We start from the raw sequence: 19,021 nt of genomic DNA, 5'->3' as shown, positions 1-19,021 counted from the left end.
CTAAGAGGCTGGCACTGGTAGATTAATACCAGTTGAATATTTGTAATGGAGGGATAGATTATGTTTGTGACTGCCTGTTCAGTCCACTATTTGGGGTCAAACACAAAAAAATAACTTTTTTTCATAATATCAGCCTGTGCCAGTCTCAACCTTCTGTGCCACACTTTTATGTTTTACTTCCATGATTATTGATGTGTTAATGTAAAAATGTAAAATGGAATTCTTCTGTAGTTTAATTATTGAAAGCTTTGCCATATGTGTAAACCATATGAGTGTGTGTGTGTGTGTGTGTGGGGGGGGGGGGGGACTATGCAGCTTCAATAGTAGACTTGACTTAACCGTGGTAGAAACATGATATATCATTTGAAAATAAAGACATCACGGATGTCCTTATTTGTGATTGTCCTTGAGCCATGCAACCTTCTCTTCATTTCAACAGACATGTTTACCAAGATGGCATACACCTTGTCCAAAATGCCTATAAAATATGTGGTTGCTTCTCACTGTCATCAGTTTCCAGAAGCTGTAAGTCAGTCTCTTATCAGTAGGTGAGTACTAGCTTCTGTATACTTCTCTCAAACCTTTAACTTTTGCAGGTGTGTGCTGAGCTCTTGATGTGTGTGTATGTTTTGTTTTTAGATTAACCCAACATACCAATGGGGATTCTGCCAATTCTCTCGATCCTTTATGCTCTGTTTGCCATGGGCATGGCAACAGGTGAGAAATATGGGGGTACATTTGTGTCACATTGATTCACCAAATATGTGGTATTTCTGGTATTCCCATAATGTGCTATTCTTCTTCTTCAGTGTGACATTTTCACCTGTGAGCTAAACCAATTCTGTATGTTTATATAACAAACTGTATACAGGTATAACCAAGACACTGTGGGCTACCAATCACTGCAAATAGTGATATATTGTACTTATATCACTGACAATCACAAGTTAATAGCATGCAGCCAAGTACAACAGACCTACTGCATCACGCTACCATTAGCCTGTCACTGTTAACTCTCTCTCTCTTTCTCTCTCTCTCTCTCTCTCTCTCTCTCTCTCCCATAGATGCGGTAGCAGGTGAGGTCCCAACTCCACCTAGCACTCCTGGTAGGTCATTTTAACCACACTGTATGTACAGGCACATGCTCTTGAATGACTCAAATGCAATGACTATCATGATTATTAACACACATATGATTTCTAGTTAGCTGTAGGCTGATTTGGGTGCATTCTGCGATCTCTCACTGTTTGGTCTTTGCCCATTTAGAATTGTCACATGAGATGGATGCCACTCTTGCTGATGCCTTGGACAAAAGTGAGGATGTTACTACAGGTGAGACCTTCAGAAACTGGAGGTTGTAGTGAAAAAATGTGTACTGTCATTATTCTGTGTTACTGGATGTTTATTATGTAATCCATGTACCAAGCTGCTGAGGGGTTATTCCATATTGCTGCTGCTTTGCCATGTTGAGGTTGATTTTCTGATGTTGTCTATGTCCCCGAGTGCCGCTGTTGTAGCAGGCAGCTCACTGCGCCGGGATTAGTGTGTGCTTCACCTCACTGTGTGTTCACTGTGTGCTGAGTGTGTTTCACTAATTCACGGATTGGGATAAATGCAGAGACCAAATTTCCCTCACGGGATCAAAAGAGTATATATACTTATACTTACTTATACTGATGTGTTTCCAGACGATAACCAGGAGGAGGAGGTGATTGATGCCCTGGACGGTGATGATGAGGTAGCTGAGGCTGACACTCCAGGTGGGTCCTTCAGAAAAGAAAAAGACAAAAAAATTGGTGTATTTTCTATACTGGTCACTGGAGCTTTTGCATAAGTAAATATATCCAGTATACCCTATAGTGATAGTGAATTTACTGCAGATATACAGCAGTATAAAGACTGTAGGACTGCAATCGTAATCCTGTCCGTTATGCACAGTTTAAAGGAGCCTCTTGCAAGCTGTTACTGTTTTACACTTATGTCTCTGCAGTGCCCTTGGGATTTTACCAGGAAGTGACTGAAGGTCTTGCTCTGGATGACAATCCAGGTGGGTCCTTCAAAAAAAGGTCACTAGACCTGGAAGTAAATATGTTCGGTATCCCCTACTGTAGTGATAGTGAATTGACTAGATACACAGCAGTATGAAGACTGTAGGACTGCAGTATGAAGACAATCTTCAATCTTAATCCTGTCTGTTACGCACATTTTAAAGCAGCCTCTTGCAAGCTGTGACTGTTCTACACTTATGTCTCTGCAGTGCCCTTGGGGTCTGACCAGGAAGTTACTGAAGATCTTGCTGAGGATGACACTCCAGGTGAGTTCTTGTGTATCCTTGACAACATTACCAAGGCTCCGTCTTGTGATCCAGTTTGTCTTTCTCCCTGTTGTCATGGACTTCGTCTTTGGAAGTCAAGTGTTATCAAGTACTTGAAGCGATTCACATTTTATAAAAGCTATGTGTTAATAAAATAGGGAACAAATAATTTCACTTCACTCACTGTATTAAGGGATCTAGTAAATGTGTGGAGGATAATGCAGTTGTCTGTCTCTGTCTCTAATGTGGCTCTTGAGGTTGTTTTTTAAAGGAGCCGTCTCTTTGCTGTGATTTCCCTACAGTGCCAGATGAGTTGACAGAGGCCTTGAGTGAGGCAAGTAGTAGTGGATCAGACATGACCGAGTCTTCTGGTGAGTTGCCCTGATAGTACTGAAGCCATTTTTCTGTCCCAAACTACATTTACACATTGTACTTACACATACATTGTTTTGTGTATACATCTGTGTGATGCCAGCTGATTCCAAGGCTCCCATTGTGAAGAGGGTTGTGGGTGGGAGAGTGTCCGGAGTGAACCAATGGCCTTGGCAGGTAAGTGACGTACAATATACAGGACTGCAGTGTCTGCAGTATTCTCTCTCTTCAGTCTTCCCATAGGACAGACAGATCGATCTGGTAAGATCACTCTCTTTTTCTCAGGTCTCTCTCCAGTACAAGTCTGGCAGTAGATACCGCCACACCTGTGGAGGCGTTCTGATCAAGAGGAACTGGGTGCTGACCGCTGCTCACTGTGTGAACTCTAGGTACAGTATATCAGTCACAGCAGAGATTCTGAACTGGGCAAAGGGCTCCTTCGTTTGACTTATACTCTGCATGATCCCCAAACATTATTTATATTATGTTTATGGTTGTTGCTATAAATTATTCTGTCATTAATTCTATTATGAAAATTTGTATTTTTTATTATTATTATTTAGTCGGACTTTAACCTGTTATTTTATATGTTAATGTAATGTTTATTTATGTCCTTGTCAGTCGTAAGAACCTTACGTGTACATATAATGAGTTTGACAAAGTATTGGGGTTGGTGGGGGCGGTAGTAGCGTAGTGGCTAAGGAGCTGGGCTAGCATGCAGTACCCAGAAAATAATACATTTTTTATTACCTTATGTGGTACCATAGGAGCAGGACCTATCGTGTGGTTGCTGGTGAGCATGATCTTAACAACGTAAACTGCAGGGAGCAAAACCTACGTGTCTATCGCATCTACAGTCACCCTGGTTGGAAAAAAAATGTTGCTTCTGGGTAAGTATTATCGGCCTCGCCTAGTTGAGGTATTAATCTGATTCAAGGTGTGTGAATGTGTGCATGAAATTGTAAATTTGCATTGTCCTTTGGAGTAACCTGAAATCCCACAATCTTAAAATAAATGCAGAAAGCATGTAGCTAGCTATGAATCCTTATGTACATTAGTTTTCACACAGGGCATTATTTGTTGTGTTACTAATAGGATTGATTTACTACAGGTCTAGCACCTTCCCATTCCAACACTTATGCAAAGCATCCAGGAAAATGCCACCATCAAAAATGTGTGTATGTTGTTTGCAGCAATGACATCGCCCTGCTGCGCCTCTACACGTATGCCACACTGAACAGTTACGTGAAGCTGGCCACCCTGCCTTCAGCCAATAGGGTGCTCAGTAGTGGAACTTGCTACGTCACTGGCTGGGGTCGGACATCTAGTAAGTGTGCTGCTGGCCTTGTCATACAACTACACAATTCACAATTATGTAAGGATATTGTTGGGGCTTTTATGTCTTTAATCACACAGTAGAGTGAAGAGACAGGATGTGAGTGGGAGGGTGAGATGGGGTGGGAGGATCAGGAAGTGACATGGGGCAGACTTAGGTCCCCGGGCACTTGAACCTGAATGTGGTATGAGCCCTGTAGCCACTTGCACTGCAGCACCCCCCCTGTAACTGTACAATTACATGTGATATAGTCTGATACAACATGGGGTAACAGTGCTATGTTATGTAGTATTTAAAGAGATGGTCAGCTTTGTGTTCGGGTTTGTGTATCAACAGTGCATTCAAACCACAATCATGAGCTTTCACTGATAAAAGATAATGCTGTGGTACTTTGGGGGGAAATGTATGTAATAAAGGCAGCTTGTGTAATAATATAATCAGTGTACTGGTCACACATTCCCCCATTGGAATAGAGGGTGAACTTTCCAAAAGATACAATAGCTATTTCTAACCCCTTTGACATCACAAACTTCAACCAATTAAGATGCAGTTCAGATTAACAGATTAATCCAATAGCAAGTCTGCCATTAGCAATGCTGTCCTAGAATATTACCTAATGCATTCAAGCCTTTTCTCATTGTAATGTTTATCTAAAACTGTTATTTTCTTCAATGTCTTTTTCTCTATTACTGTGTACAGCCAGAAGCAGCCCCTCAAAAGTGTTGAGATACAGTTACCTGCCTATCGTAAGCCGCAGCACTTGTACACAGGCAAGCTGGTGGGGATGCAGTTTGATAAAGTCCTCCATGATTTGCGCCGGAGGAACTACAAGCCGATCAGCATGTTATGTAAGTGTTCCTTCTTGCATATTTAATATATCGATATAATAATTGAATTGAATGATTTAATATTAAATGTACATGTTGTTGCAGGCTAAGAAATTAAGTTAACATTATCTTTTGATTGACCTGAAATTATGACCACCATGTTTACTAAACTTAGTAGACATTATAGTTTAACCAATACATGGATGACAGTTATTCTGTTTTTATTAATGGTTTTAATTGTATTGACCATAAGTAGGCCTATTCCTTTTATTTTCTTGAAACTTTATCTCCAGTTTCACATATGGATAAATATCAGTGACACCTTGTCAGTCTGTTGTTACCATAAACACAATTTAAAATAATAAATGTAAATGTGATATACAAAGTGAATTTTGTCTGTCCTGTTATAGGGAGACTCCGGTGGTCCTCTGAACTGCTACATTGGAAGGAGATGGGTGGTCCATGGACTGACCAGCTTTATCTCCAGCAGAGGATGTAACACCGTGAGGAAGCCATCAGTTTTCACTCGTGTGTCTGCCTTCACATCCTGGATCAACAGAGTAAGAGCTTACATGTACCATAACATACATGTGTGATCAGTGGTGGGTAGAGTACTGAAAATCTATACTCAAGTACAAGTATATTTACTTCCTTCAAAATCTACTTGAGTAAAAGTAAATATTCCAATTGGACAAACCTACTCGAGTAAAAGTAAAAAAGTACTTCTTTATGAAACTACTCAAATTACAAGTTACTTTTCATTTTTGTATTGATGTGCTTGGATCAGTGAAAAGACATAACAGGCCCTATTTTGGTGATCTAAAACACATGGTCACTTGCGGATAGCTTAAATACATTTAGGGGTTTGTCCAGTCCACACCTGGGGTGGTTTTGTTATCAAACGTCAGGCGCCTGGTGCAAAAACCAGGCACCTGGTGCTTAAACCAATCAAAATGACACCTGTCATTCCCTTTAGAAGCAAGCACTGCAACTTCAAACAGCGCATCTGTATTTTGATAGTCAGTGGCGCATTTGAAGGAATCAAATTGAAACACAACTACCAAAGGAGGGAGAGAGAGAGAGAGAGAGAGAGAGAGAGGAAGAATGGTAGAGGGAGATGATAGCTGGAACAAGTTACCAACTATTACATTTTGGTTAAGCAATCTACAAAATCCCATACAATAATTGCTGCATATAATCAGTTGTCAACCCTTCCTGAAGCATACATTCTACTAGTTATACCATGCAGGGTCTCCAACCTTTTTGGGATTGAGGGCTACCTGAAGGATCCAAAATCATAGGGCTACTCATTTGAGACAAACAGACCCTCACTTCTTTTTTGTGAGGGTGATCCTCCTAAATAATAGACCTATGTGATTTTTACATTTAAGTTATCAATATTATGTAGGCCTATGAGCCTTTATATATTAAGCAACTGTATTTTTATCTGATTTTTCAATACATCAATATCAATATGCAACACTGACCGTTTTTGTTCAGTTAGTTCAATTCAAAGTTTCCATGAGGAATCTGATCTAATTTTTTAAACGAAAAAAGCCATCATTAATGTAATTAATAATGTAGATTACAAATAGCATGCCCACCATTCATAATTCAGAGGTTGTTTAAGTTCGGATTTCAGTGAACAATTCGGTTGTAACATTTCAATAGCAATCACCAACACCAGACTAACTTATGAAGACGCCTTATTGCACATCTGAAATCTCTCCATGATCTGACAGTCCTATTGGTATGCATGCCACAAGATTTTCAACGCTATTGCTACACCAGTAGGCTACGGAGGAGAAAGGGCCCGTGACCTAGAGCAATTGTTTTACAGTCCTTGAACAATCATGCACGAACCGTACGGACACGGAATAGCCACAGAACTTTTGCAGAGATATGCTTGCATTGGCTACACCAGATGAGCAAGCTAATATAGCCAATATTACAGATGTATGGTCTACAATTAAATATCTATTTAAAAATACACAATGGAGGATGTTTTAGAGCGTGATCTGCAGGCGACTTGTTGGCTATTTTTAGAAAGTGCGCTGTGGGCGCCGTAAATTTGGCATCCCGCAGGCTACATGGTGCCCGCGGGCACCGTTTTTGGAGACCCCTGAGTTATGTCAAGAAATAGCCTTTGTTTCAGTCGAATACAGCTAGGACTAGCTCGCTAAGTAGCACTACGAGAACCACTGATAGAAAACAATGCAATTTACCTCAACATTTTGAAGGCTGATTTATGCTTAGGCTGACACATTCCTTTCATTATACGGTTGTCTCCCTTCCTTCGCATGGGACGGAACAGTGTTGCAGATGTGGCCAGACGTTGACCATGGGAGTGGGGGCTGCTTTTGGTAGTAGGCTAACGTTCATCTCTGCATCCATGGCGTTTCTAGTCCTCAGTACCAACGTAACGGCCGACTCGTCTCCTCTGCTGTGTAATCGCAACAATGTTGCAACCTAGGGAGGGCACGTCGCCAACGTGTAGGCTATGCTTGTATTCCAGTCAACGAAGATATGTGTAGCCTACTTTTATCGAAATACTCATTTTAATGAAGGCCCAATTGGAAATGTAATTGAGTAAAGAGTACAATTCTAGTTCAAATATTTACTTGAGTAAGAGTAAAATTACAGCCTTAAAAAAGGAATGTGGAAAGTATTCGTTACCCGAAACTCATTTGCGTTACTTGTAACGCATTACTACCCACCACTGTGTGTGATTTACACACACACACACACATGCACACACACGCACACACTCACACACTTTTCGCCAAGTTGCATGTTATTTACTCAGTTATTTTTCAGGACTTTTGTGCACTTGTTGTAAAATAATTGGTTTGTATGTTTGGTCTCTCTAATGCTGTGGCCCTTTTTGTACTCTTCAGGTTGCTAGATAAGTCAAACATGAAGACTATCTGAAGACTCTCCATTCTCACTCAATTATGTATGAGAAGTAAAACTGAAGTAGACTGAGTAGTACTGAGTAGAAATAAAACTGCATTGCAAAGACATCTCTTTGTTGAGTTGATATCAATGTGTTCTTCTGCGTATGTTTTACTTTGAGTGGATTCTGGTTTTCATACACTAACTACCAAAAAGGCATGCACATAAATACCAACAACAGCACAACTGGCTCTGATAAAAGCTTGGTAGCATATGCTACCTGATGATAGGGTGAAGCCAGACGGACCTGTTAGCAAATCTGAATTTGCTCTGCAGATTAGGCTGAAAAGGTTGGTACCAGTTTCCGCATCACCAAAAACCCAGGATGTGCATTGACACACACAACTAAATGGCTGCGCTGATGACGACAGGGTTAAACAGATATGGAAGAGAGTATTGTCTTTACAACCTTCATTTACAAGCAAAATGTGTTCGCTGCACTTCTGAAATGACTTCCAGGGCCGTAACCAGCAGTGAAATTAAACCAAATAATTTCAGAAGTAGACAGAGAGAGAATCAAATAGCGTCAACATCTTTATAGAGAGTGGATAGAATCATTATAATTTTTAAATCATCAAATAGCATAAAAATAAATCTACCCTGAGAGAGAGATCATAAATAGAAATGTTACCTTTTGTATGAAATAATTGTGTATTCACTCATACATTAGGCAGCCTGAATCCTCCAATTCAGACCAGTGTATTGGAAGAACCAGTTCGCACACCATTACTGGTTTCGCTATCATGAACAGATATAAGATGGCCACCTTCAGCTTCTCCTCTCCACTTCATCTAAAAGAGAGGAATTAATAAGTTTGCAGTTGTCAGACTTACAGAGATTCTCATGCTTGGGAATCGGTTCCAGGTATCGGTTTGGAACCGGTTCCAAATGTTCCAATCCATCGGAATTGTACACATCCACACGTTAACGATTCCACTAACAATTCCAATACAAAGCTTTGTTTTAAAATGTTACTTTTTTAGAAATGTTAAAGCATTCAACTTCTGTATTGATATTGCACACTTGGTATTCATTCTCTAAAACCACTTTAAATGAGACATTCCAAGCAGGCTTGTGCAAAATTCCAGAATTGAATTGAAACTGGTTCTTAAATTCCAATTCAATTATTGAATTTCACTTGCATTTCAATTGAGGTAGCAAACAGGAAGCAGAATTGCAATTTGAATTGTGCACAACCCTGATTCAAAGCCAACAACTCTCAAAGCCATCCTATAAGTGTTCAGCAAATGGTACAGGAATCGATGTGGGAATCGATAAGGAATCACATTGATAAGCAAACTCGACAATGGCATCAATATCAATAACAATGCCCATCCCTACTCATGAGTGTCCAATAAATATGGTTGCTTAAGGAAGATTTCCGGGGGAAAGCTACTTTGAGGCTAACGTCAAAGTAGATGGAACATAGGAATGACTTCAGTTTTCTTCGGTTGCTTCCTGTAAAGGTCATACTGGTCATACTAGTTGACCTATTAGACTCCCCGTACAAACATATCCCTTGGAACTGCTTTTACCACTGTGTGTTTAACTATTTGGGTGTTAATTCTCCACGAGGGAACCAGTGGAAGTAGTACATGAATATAAATACCTGGGCACCGTCATTGATGACAAACTGCGTTTTGACTCTAAGACAGGTGATTCTTAAAAAATGTCAGTATTTCTTGAGGAAGCTATACTCCTTTGGAGTGAGCAGAAAGATTCTCAGCATTTTTTACACCTCCTTTATTGAAAGTACTGACCTTTTCATCTATATGCTGGTTTCACTCCCTCTCAGTCAAAAATAAGAAACACCTCCAGAGCATTGTGAACACATGTTCTAAAATCATTGGCCACCCTCTTCAGTCTCTGACATCACTGCACGACAAGGCAACATTAAGGAAAGCCAACTGCATCTTAGAAGACTCTACACATGTCCTACATAGAGTTTTTGAATGGCAGCCCTCTAGCAGGCATCTGCGCTGTCCTCTGGCTAGGACTAACAGGAAGAAGGCTAGCTTTACTTTTGAGGCTATTCGCCTTTTGAACTTGAATATGCTCCCAGCCCCCTCCTCCTCCATCTCCTGGGACTAATCCCCCCCCCCCCTCTCTTACACTCCTGTCTGTCCTGTTCTTTCTTTGTCTGTCCTGTTCTTTCTTTTGTCCTGTCTTAAATGTTGTGTTATGTCTTATATGTCACTATGCCTGCATAGGGAAAATTGCTCGTGGATAAATAAAGTTTTTTGAACTGAATTGAATTGAATTGAATTGAATTGAATCGAGCCCTGTGGTCGGGCCTTTTTGCCCTGAAAGGAAATGTGTGCGCGCACAGTTCGGGACTACTTCAAGAATAGAGTGCTGCTGTTCACTGGGTGTTTGTATAGGATCATTATCACCGAGTTACACATTTCTGAATCTAGGAAAGTCTAAATTTTAATTGTTTTGGACTATTAGTATAGTCACAAATACCATGTCCATACACTATATGTTCTGAAGCCACTTGGAGCCTGTTTATTGCTAGTCTGGTAAACCACTCATTCATTTTGTGAAGAGAGTCTGGCCTCTCATGATTTGGACACGTTTCCAATCGTAACGGATGTAGACTTTTCTTTAACTTGAAATCATTGGTCAAGCCTAACCAATAACAGTAATCAGGGATTTTTAAAGTTACTTCCTACTTTGCCTAAACTTTACAAACGGACAATAAACTGCATCAGGAAACAATGTATGTAGGTCTACCTTTCATAAAAGGTAAATGTTTGCCACAGCCGCTTTCGATTACGAAACTATAGCTGATTGGCCCTACCTCAGACTGATGGTCCTACACGTAGGTACCACCACAGGTAAATATTTCAAGCAGTGCAGCATGGCATTTTTGTGTTGGGCTTTTGTCATTGTTCTATTCCTTTCAGTTTATGTTCCTTCATGACATTTCAATCGTCCACAACTGACTAGGTCACAGTGTGGGCACCCCACCGACGCCCCCCTGACCGCTGCACCACGACCACACTTCACAGGGACAACAAGGAGGTGGCACTACCCTATCCCACCCATAGCACTCTATTTATATTACAAATGTACTGTAACTACAAGTGTACAGCCTTCGGTTGAGGATCTGCTGCAGGCACTTTTCAAGGAGGCCTACAGTCTGCAGAAAGGCCTAATTGAGCTACTGGACCACACCAGCCTGCATGAAGCAGCCTCAGACGAAGACGTCTCCGACATTGTTACAGGTATAAAAGAAATCCACTGGTTGTATTTGCTACAGAGGGAGTAGGAAACTGTTAATGATGCGGCAAAGTTAAGGTACTTAACAGAGAGTTAAGGTACTTAACGGAGAGGGGCAAAGAAGTAATCCAAAAATAAAGAAAAGCCTTCATAAAAAGCTTTTATTGTTGCATAGCTATTCAGTACAATAAACGTTAATGTTCTGACACAGTTCAGCTATTGTCTTCGTCAGGGAGTGAGCTGAATTGATTTTGAATGATTGTTACAGGTGTCTCTGAGGTGACCTCCTCAGTGATTCACAGTCATTTTCTCCATCATCTCCAGCCTGGACCTGGCCACGGAAAAGGTGGGCTCTATGACCCATGAAAACAGTGAAAATGAAAACAGTTTGGTTGGGTTGGGCCAGTGGTTCTCAAAGTCTGGGGCGGGCCCCACTAGGGGAATAGAGACATGACAGGTGGGGTACGATGAACAGGAGTACATTGTATTTTGTGCCTATCTTTATTAATGCCTTTCTTTGTTGACAAGAAAGATTATAGTTTCAAAAATAGCCACACACCAACATGAGTCATAAACATTACTGACATATGAATTCAAACATCATCAGATCCAGAAGACCTAGGAAATGTAATATGGAACCAAAAAATGTGAAAATAAAATATTAATGTTACCATTTTGCCGGGGTGATGGGGTCAGATGGGGCTTGAAAATTCCCGATCTCCAAATTGAGAGAATAACAGAAAAAATCTGAGAACCAACTTTAGCATTACATGCACAGCAAATATATGAGTGTTAAAATGTTAGGGACGGTGTTGAATAAAGAGTGTTGGTGTTATTTTAACACCACACAGTTATAAAATAGCACTGTTAGTGTTGCCTGTAACTTATTTGCGTTGTCAAATCGGAGTGTTAAGCTCAACAGTGTTGATGCAGCTCTAAGCCACGCCCTTACGTAACGGTTGTCCAGGACGTGATCAAGAAGAAAAACTTTCTCCTGCGCCATTTTCTTTCACATGGGAATACGCAAAACGGTAGAAGGTAAGTGATTAATTTGACTGTCTAACTGGGTATTCAATACTTAGTCATACACCTATTTAACATAATTAATATTTGCTTCATTTTTTGTGCTTATTTAAGTTGTAACCGTCTGTTTTGTATTGTAACATTAGGTAATAGCTAGGTTATAGCAAAGATTTTAGCATGACTCAACGTTACTCTCAGGTTATAACGTTAGTGAACAGTTTACTCCCTGATAATGAACCTACTGTGTAAGCGGGAATATATCGTTGGACTTGTTAAAAAATGAAGTTATTAGGCTGTATTGGTTATGTCAGAGTTGAAAATTGCAATGTGCAGTGTTTAGCGGGAGTAGCATGTTATTGCTAACTAGCAAGCTGGCTAACGTTAAGTTAACGTTAACGTAGTGCTAGTCACATTTGGTTGCTGCAAGCTGAGATGGTGAAAACATGTAGCATGCTAGCCATCATTGACAGGATTGGTGTGACTTATGACATGGACTTCTAACCATGTCCATATTTGTCTACAAAAATACATCACAACATCGAAAAAGCATTACTGGTAGAAAGACGTTGCGAACGCAGCATTAAAAACTACACCTCCCATCAACGTTAGCGGTTTCGCGGTATTTCGGAACATACGAAGGGGCCGGAAGAAGCGGAATGTTCTTCCCAACCACCGACTTCATTCATCGAGTTGATCAAGTAATATACCAACCACGAAGAAAGATAAAGGAAGAGAACAGGGTGGCATTCTGAGATGGTAGTGAGAGAAGGAATGGTAATATTTATTTTAGCCCTGTTGATGAATTGGCTGAAATAGGCTATGCAAAATATAGATTTGGTGAACCAGGGGAAAATGAATGTTAGCCTCCTGTAATACTCGTCTTCCCCAATACAAAGAGTTGCTACTGACAACTCGACTTGCATGCATGCTCATTTTCACCGAATATAATCTTCATAACGACAATTATGTCCATGTTGTATATTTATAAGTAGGCCTACAAAACGAAAATTTGCCCACTGACCATAAGTCAGATATTTCAAATAAATATAAATATATTTGATTAGGCTATGCTGGGTTTCGTGGAAGTGAAAATGGCTGTTTTAGTAGTAGTATTAGGCAGTATGGAGTCAGATAGGCTCAGGTCACCATGGACATATTTGGATTTGCCAAATTTTGCAGGAGACTCGATATACAGGCTAATTGCAAATATGACCTGTCAGGATCCTGCAGGGACTGATTGACTCATGTGACTGTCTCCACCCTTGTATGGTCTGCACTTCCTGTCTCATTAGTTTCCCTTTGTTTCTGCTCGCACCTGTTCCCCGTAATTGTCTTTTTGGTCTAGTCCAGTCCTCTGTCTTTCTGTTAATTAGTCTGTGTATATTTACCTGTTCCTCTGTTCTTTGACGGTTTGTTTCTCTGTCGTGTTGGAAGTCTTGTAAGTATAGTTTGTATACTTAATAAAACGTGGTTGTTCATACTTTTGTTTGAAAGAGTCTTGCGCTTGGGTCCTATCCTGTCTACCCTGACATATTAGATTAGATTTTATTAGATTAGACAGTGTATAATACTAATAAAACAAAATCTAGAAAAATGGAATGAACTGAAATTAATTAGGCACTGATATTCTTTAGACTCGTGTTCCTGTAAATGTCAGTCATTCTTAATCTTTGAAACTGGTGCATTGACATGTTTAACTGTTTGCCTGAGATTTATGTTGTATCAATTTATTTTTTAGCAAAGAAATGCTGGTTCAAATGGAGTGCAAGGGTGTCCTGAAATGGGTTCGAATACCAATGAAGGATGATCGCTATGATTACTTTCAGTTCATTCAAGAAGGTAAGTAAAAGGGTAACTCACCCATTTTTTCACATTACACCTATTATTGCATGCCAATATGGGTCAGTTCTTGATTATTAACAGCCAAGTGAATAAACCTCATGATTGTTTTATTCTAAAACAGTTATTTCATTGTGTTATAGGTTAAAACTTAATGGCATGTGTTTGTGATGCTGTTGCAAAACAGCTTTTATGTACATTATCACCACCTTCTCGCGGCAGTGCATTGGTAGTCCAATGATTACCATTTCTGTTTATATGCCGCACCCGAGTATTAGTTGCAGAGATGCAGGAATTTTACAAAATTACTGTATCAACTGTGGTTAATTGTTGAGAAATTACAGTTTTTTTTTTATTTTTATTTCAGTTTCAGCTAAATTCAACCTGCCAAACGAATCTGATGTGGACCTGAAGGACTCATCAGGAGTTGATGTAGATGCTGACATTTTTGATGAGTTAGTGAGATCTGCTGCAGTGTCTTTCAAGGTGTTCACTGAGGACTCTGGTAAGACACAGAAATGCCCCTCCCATTGCATTTACATTTAGGTCATTTAGCAGACACTTTTGTCTAGATTGACTTAAAATGAGTACATCTGTCAATAGGAACAGAAACAACAATATTGCTATTGGTAAAATTGGGTGATGTTGCCTTATGTAAAAAATATTCCCCCCTCTTCCCTTAGCTGAGAAAGAGGTCTCTGAGGCCTCCTTCTGCTCAGATGAGGGGTCATTCTCATCAGTTGAGTCTGCGAGTTCAGGCTCCACTGTTATTACAGAATGCACCAAAGCACGGAGAAGGCAACTGGTAGAAGGACCACCTGACAGTAAGGCAGCAAAAGATGTAAGTAGTTCTTAGGTTGTTGGTAGGATGTCAAACCATTTTCAAAATGCATAGCAAGTTTACATGCAACGTCTATATTACAGATGGTCTATGTAGCTCTACATCAAAAAAACGGGGGTGAAGACGTATTCAAAGAGTACAACGCGACCAAAGGCCTTTCTGATCAAACAAGAAGAAAACTTGTCAACATCCTGGTGGCAGATATGATTGAGAGTCATGGGTAAGTGACCAATAAAATACAACCCCAATTCCAGAAAAATTAAGACGTTGTGTAAAATGTGAATGAAAACAGAATGCTATGATTTACAAATTATGTTATCCCTTTATTTAATTCTGAATAGTGCAAAGACCAACATAACAACTGTTGGCACAGAAAAAGTTATTTTTTTTGGAAAATATATCATTTTGAATATGATGCCAACAGCATGTCTCAAATGTTGGGACAGGGTCATTTCTTTTTTTTCTGGATTCTCTGAATATTTTCATGCTGTTATCTACTGTAGATGAAATCCCCAAATTTTTCGTAATTTCATGTTAAAAAACATTATTTTTATTTAATTATTTGGCCACCCAAAATGTTAACCTTTACCTTCACTTCTGAGAGGCTCGAATGCTTTTTTAAGAAAAATGTATACCCAATCATGGTGCCAGTTAACCTAATTAGTTGTGAAATGTTCCTCCTTTTGTTGTCTATTACACAACTTTTCTAGCCTTTTGTTGCCCCCGTCTTAACTTTTTGAGATGTGTTGCTGGCATAAAATTCAAAATGTGCTTATTTTCCATGAAAGTTGAAAGAAATTTGTAATTGTCAGCATTTATGTCATTTTTGCAGCAACCTTTTGGGAATTGGGGTTGTAGTCTACTTCATAACTGAAATACTTGTTAAAATGTCTGTTATATACTCTGTTCTCAAGCTTTTACACCAGCCATGTTAAACTTATTTGAACTACTTTTCAAACTGACCCTGTCTTGCTATGGTGTAGGAGGGTCCCATCAATCAATGTCCGTGTGTCCTATGCCCTTGGAATAGTCACCCTTTTCTCCAATTTGAAGGATAAGGCTTCACCAACTGGTTATGTGAGTATTTCCTCATTTAGTCTAATTTGGTCATGTATAGAGAAGCCTTATTGTGAGGTCCTGATACAGACATCAGCTTTGATAGATTTTAATATTGATCGTGCCTCTTGCTTGTGTTCTTGTCTGACAGGAACATTACTACGATCCTCACAGTGGCCAAGGTTACCTGGCCTACAGATTGAAAACGGTTCAGCGCAATATCACAAGTGACTTTAAGAGGAGCTCCAAGTCTGCTGATCAACATGGCCCTAAGACTCTGCGTAAGACATCAACATCTGAGCAGCTGTCAGGTGATGAATGCAGAGAAGCGATGTCCGTGATGAAGCATTCAGCAGACCAACCAGTTGTTAAAGAGAAAATGAAGGCAACCTTCAAGCACCGTCAGAGTATGCTGCACGATCCAGACCAGTCTTCAGTCATCCTAGATCACTTTCCCCGATTCCTGGATACACCAGGCTTGGTAAGAATAGAGACTAGCTTGATGTACCAATTATTAAATATGTTGTGTACCATGTTTTGACATGGTTTCTGTTTGTGTTAGATTAACCAAGACTTCACAATGCTATTTGGAGAAGACATCTCAGGCAAGTTTATTGCAAAATGGCCAACGTTCTACAAACCTAGGATTATCACGGTCAGCGAAGGCCTTAGCCCTGGTACTCATGTGGATGACCTTCTGTCTGCTCAAGAGGAATCAAATGATTATGGTAAGTGTCCACGGATTGTGTTTGCCAGTGTTCTTCATGTGCACCCATGAACTATGACTGTGTATACTCATGCGATGTGGGTGTTGCCATACTAATCCACTTGGATGGGACAGTGACTTGGCAGCTATCCTCCTGCTCGTTCATCTCTTACCTCCAACCGCAAAAGGAAAAAGACATGGGAAAATCAGTGCCACTGAAGCGACTGACCATGTGGTCAAGTTCATGAATGTACGTTCGGGACATAAATGGTGACTGAATATTGTTTTGCCTCTTAACACTTAATTTGCCTATGATTTGTCACTTTCTTGGTCAGCTGTGTGCATCTCCCCCCTCACAGCAGTTAAAGGGACACACCAACATTTAGGGAAATGATTTATTATTTATCGTCTCCCTCAGAGTTAGATCTGTGCGTGCCGTAACTCAGTCTGACACACCCACTGTTAGCCTAGTTTAGCACAGCTCATTGAGGTGGGCAGATGCAACAAGCCTACAGTATAACTCAAAAGTGACATTAGAACTCCAACATTTTCCCATTTGTATGTAAACATCAATGTAAAATGAGATGCAGTGGTTTTCTAAGCATATACATCCTTGGAACTATGTTCTAATTCAGGCGAAGCACTACTAGTTGGGCAGAGTGATTTGCATGCAGCACCTAAAAAGCACGGTGTTCCTTCTGAAAATCCCAAGTAGCAGTGCTTTGCCTGAATGAGAATGTAGTTCCAAGCATGCACATGCTTAGAATATAGCTGTCATTTCACATTTAAATTTTAAACACATTGTAATTATTGGTCACATTATTCAAATAGGACGATGTTGGCGTTCTGTTGTCACTTTTTTGAAAATTTTTTTTAGGCTAGTTGGTCAATGAATTATGCTAATCTAGGCTAACCGCATCAGACTGAGTTACTGCACGCACAGTGACGAGAAGGGTATGCATCATCATATCTAACTTTGGGGGATAACATTTAAAATATTGTAATGTTCCTTTAAAAGAAAACGCCTCTTAGCAAAGGATGGGTGAACATGGAATATTTCATCTTGTTTAATATATATTGTATATATTTTACGGTTGTAGTCTGGTGACCAAATGGTTGAAGTATATTGTTTACATAAAATAATGCTCTTAAAATGATTTGGTGATATTTTATTCACTGTTATGGTGACACTGTAATCAAGGAGGCCAAGATAATGAGGGAATTCATTATTTATTTAATATGTATGCACGTTGCTCTTGGTTGAATAGATATTCAGTAGATCCCAAAAAACTCTGCCTTTAATGTGCCATGTCATTGAGATGTTTAGATGCCTATCCAGCTAAAGGAAGGTAGAGAATGTTTTTTTCTGCCTCTTCGGTGTTTAAACAAACACAAAATACTGTTCCTAATTTCCCTTCCAACACTCTTAGGTGGGGACGAGCATGGTGACATTCCTTGACAGAGTTGGATCAGCACAGCCCTTCCTCCTATGTGTTGGAGAAAAGAAGAGTAGTATCCAGAAGTTTTACGTCATCCTCGATCAGAAGACCATTCCCTGCGTGGCACAGACAGCTGTGGCTGCCTTCGACGAACTGTTTAAGGCCCACTTTGTCTTTGCTGTATCCTACGACGAGGCCTTGTGCAACTTCTACACCTTCATTCAGACTACCGTATATGGGATTGACGTCGGCACTACAAAAGAGAGTCCACGGGTCAAGGAAATCAGGGCAAAAGTTGATCATATTGAGGTTTGAAAATATTCACCTGTTACATTTGCAAGGTACAGCACAAAAGTTGCTCTTTTTTTTTTTGCCCCCAACATTTGAAGTCTGGTCATGCTTTGTATCCAGGACATTGCGTTTGAAATGTGCCGAGACAGGGTGTTTTTCTGTTTTTTACACATATTGAGGATTGAAGAAACATTTATTGAGAGTACATGGAGACTGTGTAGCTTCAAGTTCTGTTGACCCTCCTATGTGTATTAAGATTATAAATCATTATCAAAGATTTTCACTTGAAAATGACGAAAGAATGTACAGTATATTGTGCCCTACTGCAGTTTTGTCTGATGTGCCTTGAATTGTGAAATGATTTAATACAAAGGTCATTTTTTTTCTAAAATTTCTGCCATTTGTCTTTTATTTCAGTTAGTGGGGTATTGGGGAATTTGACACCAGATAGATAGATAGATAGATAGATAGATACTTTATTGATCCCCAGGGGAAATTCAAGAAATGCCAATAACACCAGCTAGTGTTATTGGTATTTACACCTAGTAGTGTTAACTATTAGTTATTTTTAACACTTGAGTTTTGTTGTATTCACACTACACTGGTGTTGGTGTTGAAGAAAGCAGTGTTCTTTTTTAACATTTTATCTTAACACTAACACCAGTGTAGTGTGAATTCAACACCATAAAGTGTTGTATAGTATTGGTGTAGTGTTGAGTTTTAACAATATACAGTGTTGATTCAACAAAAATTGGGTGTTGACTTTCTAACACTTTCAAAAATGTTAATTTAACACT

At 39.7% G+C, this 19,021-nt stretch overlaps 2 protein-coding genes across 3 annotated transcripts; both read left to right on the top strand.

Annotated features, from left to right (window-relative positions):
• Window positions 1-507: 507 nt before the first annotated feature.
• Window positions 508-7,872, top strand: LOC143116479 (elastase-1-like). The gene is made up of 15 exons (XM_076277677.1): window positions 508-548; window positions 640-717; window positions 1,065-1,106; window positions 1,267-1,332; window positions 1,689-1,760; window positions 1,991-2,047; window positions 2,258-2,314; window positions 2,617-2,685; window positions 2,790-2,863; window positions 2,972-3,075; window positions 3,454-3,576; window positions 3,880-4,013; window positions 4,722-4,870; window positions 5,260-5,409; window positions 7,747-7,872. The coding sequence occupies exons 2-15, from the start codon at window positions 657-659 to the stop codon at window positions 7,756-7,758; spliced, it is 1,170 nt and encodes a 389-aa protein (XP_076133792.1). The 5' UTR covers window positions 508-548; window positions 640-656; the 3' UTR covers window positions 7,759-7,872.
• Window positions 7,873-11,811: 3,939 nt separating this feature from the next.
• On the top strand, window positions 11,812-18,615 carry LOC143116477 (uncharacterized). 2 transcript variants are annotated; one of them, XM_076277676.1, is made up of 9 exons: window positions 11,812-12,067; window positions 13,791-13,891; window positions 14,259-14,396; window positions 14,575-14,732; window positions 14,816-14,952; window positions 15,716-15,809; window positions 15,940-16,269; window positions 16,351-16,516; window positions 17,925-18,615. In XM_076277676.1, exons 2-9 carry the CDS (start codon window positions 13,798-13,800, stop codon window positions 17,951-17,953), a joined length of 1,146 nt encoding a protein of 381 aa, XP_076133791.1. In that variant the 5' UTR covers window positions 11,812-12,067; window positions 13,791-13,797; the 3' UTR covers window positions 17,954-18,615. The 2 variants fall into 2 exon arrangements, with proteins under 2 accessions (XP_076133791.1, XP_076133790.1); XM_076277675.1 differs by having other exon boundaries at window positions 11,812-13,891.
• Window positions 18,616-19,021: the final 406 nt, after the last annotated feature.

This window comes from Alosa pseudoharengus, unplaced genomic scaffold, assembly GCF_046254945.1.
Source record: "Alosa pseudoharengus isolate Yale_2024_CS ecotype anadromous, Long Island Sound unplaced genomic scaffold, YU_APseudo_1.1 YU_APseudo_1.1_scf_11, whole genome shotgun sequence".
Lineage (NCBI taxonomy): Eukaryota > Metazoa > Chordata > Actinopteri > Clupeiformes > Clupeidae > Alosa > Alosa pseudoharengus.
This window is presented reverse-complemented; position numbering and strand designations above follow the sequence as displayed.